Source organism: Podarcis pityusensis (assembly GCF_964106645.2).
Source record: "Podarcis pityusensis genome assembly, chromosome: 14".
Classification (NCBI taxonomy): Eukaryota; Metazoa; Chordata; class Lepidosauria; order Squamata; family Lacertidae; genus Podarcis; species Podarcis pityusensis.
Window position 1 is genome coordinate 15834144 of NC_138039.1, and position 8616 is coordinate 15842759.

At 45.0% G+C, this 8616-nt stretch overlaps 1 protein-coding gene across 1 annotated transcript in view; it reads right to left on the minus strand.

The window, feature by feature from the left end:
- Nucleotides 1-6568, minus strand: part of CPPED1 (calcineurin like phosphoesterase domain containing 1) — a 71835-nt gene extending 65267 nt beyond the window's left edge. The window contains exon 1 of the mRNA XM_080981847.1: nucleotides 6402-6568. Within this exon, the coding sequence (XP_080837973.1) occupies nucleotides 6402-6468 (67 nt within the window). The 5' untranslated portion in view covers nucleotides 6469-6568. The remainder of the gene's footprint in view (nucleotides 1-6401) is intronic.
- Between the last annotated feature and the right edge of the window lie 2048 nt (nucleotides 6569-8616).

Genomic DNA, 8616 nt, shown 5'->3' on the forward strand with positions numbered 1-8616 from the left:
CTGGGGAGTAACCTCCAACGAATTCTGTGAGACTTACATTTGGGTAGACAAGTGCAAGATCATTTAATTATGTGTCTGCCCCATCTAATCCAGGGCAGGGATAGGGGTGTGCCTTGATTTTAATTTCAAAAGGGCACACAGATGAGCAAAGCTGAAGCTAAATCTCTTCCCATGGTCAGTCACCCAAACTCCCCATTTCCTCAGGGTACGGCATCAGAAGTGAGTTGAGCTAAGTGCAAACTTCTAGAAGCCACAGACCACAGAGAGGGAACAGTATAATGTTTTATCATTATCTTATTTGTTTCAAGAAGTATCAGCCAAATTTGCTTCCCCATTCCCCCGCCCCAAATCCCTTTTTGTGGGTACTTCCAGACATCATGTTTATTGAGCATTCATCCTGATTTGTTTTCTGGGAGTTCAGATGACATAGTCTATTTAATGAGCAGGGAAGTTACTGTATATTATTATTTATTATATTTAATTTTTTGCCTACCACAAAAAATTATCTCAAAGCTGGTTGTTGGTTTTTTTTTTTTTGAGACAATACCATTTTTTTTTAAAAAAAACCATTAACTAAAAATGCTTGCACTAAAATAACTTTAAAAAGACACAACTTAACCCACCCAACTAAAAGATCAACAGCAATTAAGACCAAAATCTCTGGCTAAATAATATCATCGCCACCTGGTATCTAAGGGTTGCTAGCGATGATACTAAAATCAATTTGAATCCCATACAGACACCAACTGGAATAAGGATTTGCATTGAGAGAACTTGTTGAAAGAGGACTGTGTTTAGCAAGTGCTGGAAGCAATAGAAAAGGTGCCTATCTGATGTATTAATAAGTAATACTTTAGTAAATAATGTATAATGGGAAGGGGGTTCTAATGGGCAGGTGTCACCGCACTAAAAGCCCAATGCCAACATCAGGTAGAATGGACCTCCTCATAGGAAGGTATGCGCAGTACAATCCTAATACAGTGGTACCTCGGGTTAAATACTTAATTCATTCCGGAGGTCCGTTCTTAACCTGAAGCTGTTCTTAACCTGAAACACCACTTTAGCTAATGGGGCCTCCTGCTGCTGCCGCACCGCCGGAGCACGATTTCTGTTCTCACCCTGAAGCAAAGTTCTTAACCTGAAACAGTATTTCTGGGTTAGCAGAGTTTGTAACCTGAAGCGTATGTAACCTGAAGCGTATGTAACCCAAGGTACCACTGTACATTTGTGATGTTTTTATTGTGTGAAAAGTTTTTAATGCTAAGTTTTCCTTTTTTGCATTAATATCTTTACTGTGTTCATTATGCATAAAATTTCATAACTGTATCAATGTACAACACACACATCTTCTCCCTACTCTCCAGTGATCCAGGCAACAGAGAAACAGGCAACAGAAAAGCACAACAGATATTCAAGATTAACCTCAACTTTTCTGTACGTTCAAGTTGACATTCCTCTGTTGGGGCAACCCGATAGCCTGCCCAAGCACTTTATGAAACAGTTTTAAGAACGAGCCAGCAAATTTCATTCAGGTTCCCGCAAACCTCACTTTTAAAAAAACCCAATGAATGCATGCTTCGCCAGAGAATTAGCATCCAAGTTTCAATCAGTGACATTTACATTGTGTCTGGACATCCCTTGTGATAACATTTCACTGTAGACTTTTGTGTAACTAGGTGACTCCATCTGTCATCAGGTCTTCTGCCGAATGGAAGGTGCTCTGTTCCAAACTGACAAAACCATCTGCAGGCAGCTCTCTGCCAGAATGGGAACGTGGCAGTAACTCATACACCATTCTGGATCAGGAGATTTGGCTTTTGTTTTCCAGAGATTAAATACATTTCCCACGGAAACAGAATCAAGACATTCACAAAGGGTTAATCAAGGCCATGGTTAGCCGAACCCCGGAAAAAATAACAATACAGTACAAGAAACGACAGGTAAAAGTAGTCGCAATCCCAGAATGGCTACTTCTGCCTTAAAAAGTTTGGGCTGCATTTAACTTTCTCCTTCCCTGAACCCCACTGGCAATTTCTTGGTGCTTTTTCACATACAAAAGGAAAACAAGTAAGATGGGGGAACCATGCAAATTATACGTGGTATGGACAAGGGGAACAGAGACACTCCCCCCCCCTCGTAATATTAGACTCCAGATTCATCCAATGAAGCCGAACAGCAGGAGATTCATAACAGAATAAAGCTGAACTATGGAATTTGCTTTCACAATATGTGATACACAAATTAGACAAGTTCCTCAAACATAAAGCTATCAACCCGAATGCCTATATTCTCCTCCACTGTTGGAGCAGTAGGCTTCTAAATACAGTGGTACCTTGGGTTACATACGCTTCAGGTTACAATATGCTTCAGGTTACAGGCTCCGCTAACCCAGAAATAGTGCTTCAGGTTAAGAACTTTGCTTCAGGATGAGAACAGAAATTGTGCTCCGGTGGCGCGGCCGCGGCAGCAGCAGCAGCAGGAGGCCCCATTAGCTAAAGTGGTGCTTCAGGTTAAGAACAGTTTCAGGTTAAGTACGGACATCCGGAACGAATTAAGTACTTAACCCGAGGTACCACTGTAAAGGTAAAGGTAAAGGTACCCCTGCCCGTACGGGCCAGTCGTGTCCGACTCTAGGGTTGCGCGCTCATCTCGCTCAAGAGGCTGGGAGCCGGCGCCGTCTGAAGACACTTCCGGGTCACGTGGCCAGCGTGACGAAGCTGCAACTGGCGAGCCATCACCAGTGCCGCACACGGAAACGCCGTTTACCTTCCCGCTATAAAGCGGTACCTATTTATCTACTTGCACTTAGGGGTGCTTTCAAACTGCTAGGTGGGCAGGAGCTGGGACCGAACGACGGGAGCTCACCCCACTGCGGGGATTCGAACAGCCGACCTTACGATCAGCAAGTCCTAGGCACTGAGGTTTTACCCGCAGCGCCACCCACGTCCCTGTTGAGGTACCACTGTACCAGCTTCTAAAAACCAAAGGCAAGGATAGGGTTGTTGAACTCAGATCCTGCACGCAGGCTTCCCATAGGCATCTGGTTGGCCACAGCAAGAGCAGGATATTAGCCTAGATGGGCCACTGTCGATTCCGGAGGTTCTTCTTATGTTCTAAATTCATCAGTGGCTAGAAAATAATGATCTTCAGCTGCAGTTGCCTCCAAGGATGAGGTGCCAGGCTTTCAGGTCTCTATGACAGGAAACTGGAGTTCCCAGGATTATTTGGGGGTGTCATGCGATTTGCACTGATTGTAATGTATGGTGTGGCTCTGCACTGGTTGATCTGAAAGGGGAGAGGAATGGTTCTGGTGCCCCAACATTTTTGTTCTGTTTCCAAAATCAGCCAATTTTTTGTGCGCCCTTGCAAAAGAGGCACAGTGAGACTCTTTTTGGCCTTAGAACTCCCTTCCTTCAGAGATCAGGGCAAAAGTCTCTTTCAGAAGCGACATAAGCCATTTTTTTAAAGAGAAAGAGTAAACATTGAATTGCAGTGGGTGAAAAGAGTTTCCAAGCAATTTTTGAGTCTATTTTATATAGAACTGTTCTTACTGTCATCATTCCAAGTGCCATTTTTCACCTTAAGCCTTCAGGAGTGGTTTAAAAACCCAACAAAAATAAGTAAATGGTGCCGCAGAGATGGTTAAAATACGCACCTTTTAAAGTCTTTCTTTTACAAAACTATTGAGGGAACCCTGCCTTATGGCCAGCCCTGCCACCTGACAACTTTTATGAAGCAACTACACTATCCACTCTTTGTTATTCTAAGCTTTCTCTAGTCCAGCAAAATTTAGTATACACTAGGAACACTTCAAAAATCCATTCCCTTTGCAGGCAAGTCCAGCTAGAAGTGATTTCCCAAGGAAAGTCCAGTATTAGCTACGACACATAATACACTTGTCACCTGTGTACCTTCTGAGGAAGAGAGAGGTGTGGTTTGGTATGGTGGTTAGAGAAGCCTTTTTAAACCTTGAATCCCCAGATGTTCTCAAACTACAACCCCCATAATCCCTGACGACTGGCAAGAAATGATGGGAGTTGTAGTCCAACAAGATCTAGAGACCCAAGGTAGAGAAAGGCTGGGTTAGAGTACTGCATTAGATGAAGACCTGGGAGACCAGGGATCAAATCCAAGCTCACTGGGTGAACTTGGGCCAATCACTGCCTCTCAGCCTTCCCCATCTTAAAATTGATGTGGGAAAACCCCACCTAAGGTCCATTGCACAACTGAGTCCTTTACTCACTAGCAATGACATGTGACACCCGGAAATTCTCTAAAAGCAAAGTTTTATTTCTTGCTCAAGCAGGAAAGTGTAGTGATCAGAGGCTAAACCCTGATCTCTGTTTACTCAGTTTTTATAGTGATATAGGTTAGTCATGCAAGACACCAACCTAACTTCAGCTTTACTGCAGACAGATGTATCCACACCTCAACTAACTAAGCATTTTCCTGTTTACTCTGTTTAAAGGTCATGGCCTAGCATGCTTCCAAAACTTCCCTTTACACACCCTCTTGCGGTTTGTTCTTCCTCTCTTAAGCTTGCATTTCAGCATCATTTCAATGGGAATACAGGATTACAGACATTCCGTGTCCCTATTTTCCAGGGACAATCCCAGATTTACAGAAGTTGTCCTGGTTTCTGATTTGATCCTAGAATGTCCCCCTTTTCCTTGGGACGTACCTACTTTCATCAAAGAAACGCTGGAGGGTATGGTAGGACGTCCAATTTGTACTGGAGAAATGTTGGAGGGCAGTGCTTTTTTTCTAAAAAAAATGTTTAGGGGTACTCTCATTTTGACTCAAGAAAATCACCATTTTATAGTTCAAATCGGGAAAAATAAAGACAGTAAATGGACAAAAGTACAAAGATTCACAAAATGTTTAGGGGTATGTGTACCCCTGCATCCCCCCAGAAAAAAAACACTGTTGGAAGGTATGGAGTCATGCAACCCCTGAGCCAAGGAAATAAGTAACTACACAACCTTTAGAAGACATCTGAAGGCAGCCATGTATAGGGAAGTATTTTAATGCTTAATGTTTGATTATGTTTTTCTATATGTTGGAAGGCGCACAATATTATTATTATTGAATAGGACATCCCTATTTTCATCAGAGCAATGCTGAAGGGTATGGGATTATGGTGTCAGCCTGCAACAAGATGGCAATAGTCTGGTCTTGCATTTGTTACAACACAGGGTTGTTGTGGAGATTAAATGAGGATGGCTAGAACCATGTACACCACTTGGAGCTCATTGGAGAAAAGGTGGGATACAAATGCAATCAATCAATCAATCAATCAAGTGGACAGTCTTATTAAACCCATAGGAAAGGAAATAACATGTTTCCTTAAACCTGCCCAGATAGCTCTCAACTAGCAGCAGCTCCCCAGAAGCTCAGGCTGAGGGTCCCATCCAGCACTTGCTGCCTGAAATCTTTTTAAATGGTGATGAGACTGGGATCTTCTGCATGCCAAGAATAAGCTCTCTCACTGAGCTGTTGTCCTTCTCCCTACCTGACTCACATATTTTGACTATGAAAGCTCCTGCCCTGACAAGACGGCCATACAATTCCAAAACCTTCACTTCAAAATCCATGTGACCTGAGAAACTTCCCCAGCACCTCAATTTATCTCCTACCTTTCCTCCAAGCTCAAAAAACGAACACTGGGCGAGTTTGCCTTAGTACCACGTTTTATCCTTGCAACACCCCAGCAAACTTCATTTAAAGTAAGACTTGTGTGTAGGTAACACAGAGAGAAACTAGCTCAAGATCACACAGTGAGGCCTGAGGAGGTGGGGATTCCCGTTAGATTAACACTCTAGCCCAGGCATAGGCAAACTCGGCCCTCCAGATGTTTTGGGACTACAACTCCCATAATCCATGTTAGCTGGTCCTGTTAGCTAGGGGTGATGGGAGTTGCAGTCCCAAAACATCTGGAGGGCTGAGTTTGCCTTTGCCTGCTCTAGCTCACTTGTGGCCTTCCACATGCTTTAGGACACCCCCGCCATTTCCCAAAAGCTAGAGACAATTAAACCAGCAATTCAACATTTGGAGGGCACTAGGCTCCCCACCCTGGTGGGTCTAGCCACTACACAACGCTGCCTCACTTCTTTAGCCTCTCCCCTTTCCCTTAAATGCCCCCGCCCCGCCTAAGGAGAGCCCTCGTAGTAAAGCTAGACGAAAATAATAAGCATCGCGTCGTGCCCTTCCTTTGCTAGCCCCCGTTTTCTTCCACCGCTTCGGCGCGCCGCCTATTCCAGTCCACCATAGCCCAGCCGTACGTCGCTGATAAGTATCCGGGCGCAACCGACTCGCCCGGCGGAAGAGTTCCGCTCTCACTTTCCGTACCGGAAAAACCCAGACTTGGGAGACAGGGAGAGCCTAAAATTAAGTAAATATACCTTCGCGGAAAGCGCTCAGAGTACGGTTCCGGGCTTTTAGGAGTTCACCCTGCTCTTTGCCGGCCATGGCGTGCCTGCTCAACCACCCTAGAGCAAAAACAGACCACCAAACAGGACTGCCCGGTACTCCTCCCACTGCTGGGAACGGGAAGGAAAAGCAAACTCGGGAGCAGGAGAGAGGAGAGGCGTGGTCTATGGAGAAGGGGCGTGGTATTAGGGGCCGGGGCGTGGCCCGAAGTGAGTGATGGAGCCGTGGTCCCCGCCCCCCGCAGGGCGGAGAGCGTTCCGACGTGCAAAGGTTGCGAGAAAAGCTTTATCATATGTCACAAAAGCAGCTCCTCAGGCTTACACCATGCCTAGGATCTGGAAGTGCCAGATCCCAGCTGTGAATGAGCTGTGTCTGCGGTCGCTCAGTCGGCATGGAAAGGGCACTCTGCCCATGCTCAGAGAGCAATGGCTTGCACCACCGTTGACCTTCGATCGCAGCAGAAAACAGGTTTCGCAGTTTGCAGCAGGGAAAGATCCCCGCTCTCTGCAGAAGACAGTACTATAAAAGATCTTTTCAAAGTGGTGGCTGCCTTGAGGAAGCGGGGTGAAAGGGGAGGGCGTTATTTGCGGAGGTCCTGATCCTGTGTGTGTGTGTGTGTGTGTGTGTGCGCGCGCATTTACTCAGAAGTAAATCCCACCGCGCTCAGTGGGGGCTTGCTTCCAAGTAAAGTGGGTGCAGCATTGTTCAAGGTGCAAGGTACAAAAAGGATTGGCAAGGTGGTGGCTTACATAATACTGTTACAGTGGTACCTCGGGTTACATACGCTTCAGGTTACAGACTCTGCTAACGCAGAAATATTACCTCGGGTTAAGAATTTTGCTTCAGGATGAGAAGAGAAATCGCACTGCTGTGGCACGGCAGCAGCAGGAGGTCCCATTAGCTAAAGTGGTGCTTCAGGTTAAGAATAGTTTCAGGTTAAGAACGGACTTCCGGAACGAATTAAGTACCAGAGGTACCACTGTATAAGAGAAAACTGCTCCTATATCCTTTGGGGTATCTAAGAAGAGCCCGTATACAGTTCTTAATGTAGGTTCTCTATTGGTAGGAGAAAATAACACGAGGCCAACCAGAGAATACATTGGACGCTCGGGTTGTGAACATGATCTGTGCGGGAAGCACGTTTGCAACCTGCAGCGTTCGCAACCCACAGTGCCGCGTCTGTGCACGTACAGGTCACGATTCGGCGCTTCTGTGCATGTGCAAAGCGTGATTTAGCCTTCTGCGCATGTGCAAGTGCCGTAACCTGGAATTAACCCGTCCCGGTACTTCCAGGTTCGACGTGGTGCACAACCCTAAATCGCGCAACCCAAAGCGTCTGTAACCCAAGGTATGACTGTGTTGAGAAGCAAAGCAGCTAGTAAGCATGATCTTTATTAAACTGTTGCAACAGGGTCTCACTCACCACATGCAGGAGGGAGGAGGAACCCCAAACAATGGTGTGCAGTCCCTTATACAGACTTTTGAAATTGCCTACTCTGTAGCTCAAGACCACCCCCCAAAACATCATACATACATCATGGAAAGAGGTGGTCCCCAGTAGAAATACATCATAGGGGGGCCATCTACAGCAGAAAACTTGTCTGTCAAGATACCTGATAATGGTCAATCTTTGCTCTACCTGGACAGCCTGGCCATTTTTTTGTGATGGTAAATACTTAGTTCCTAGATTCAGGTCACAGGATCTGTGAGCATAGAGACAAGCAGTGGTGTCCAAACTTTTTTCAAAGAGGGCCAGATTTGATGAAGTGAAGGGCTGTGAGGGCCGACCAAAGCTTTTTTTATGGTTTTATATGTGTAGGTATGTGTTTGCCTTGTACATTTATGAACGTTTATGAAATATATATAAGACCTTGGAATTCCTATAACAATACAAACAAACAACTGCCTATTGTCTGCCTTTGGGTTTTAGATTTTAAAATTAACATGTGGGAACAGCTAAAGTGTTGGGCTGTTGATATTAGGTTGCTGTAAATGTGGGGATTTGAGGAAAAATCTTCCTGTTGGATTTTGCTGTTTTATGTGTTCTGTTACTTGCTCCGAACTTCTGAATGTGCTATTTAAAAACATAAATCTCAATGAAATAACCAGTATCCCAATTCTTTTCTAAAATCTAATTCAGGAAGACTCTTTAATGTTGCTGTTTTGCTGTATTACCTGTTCCATCTC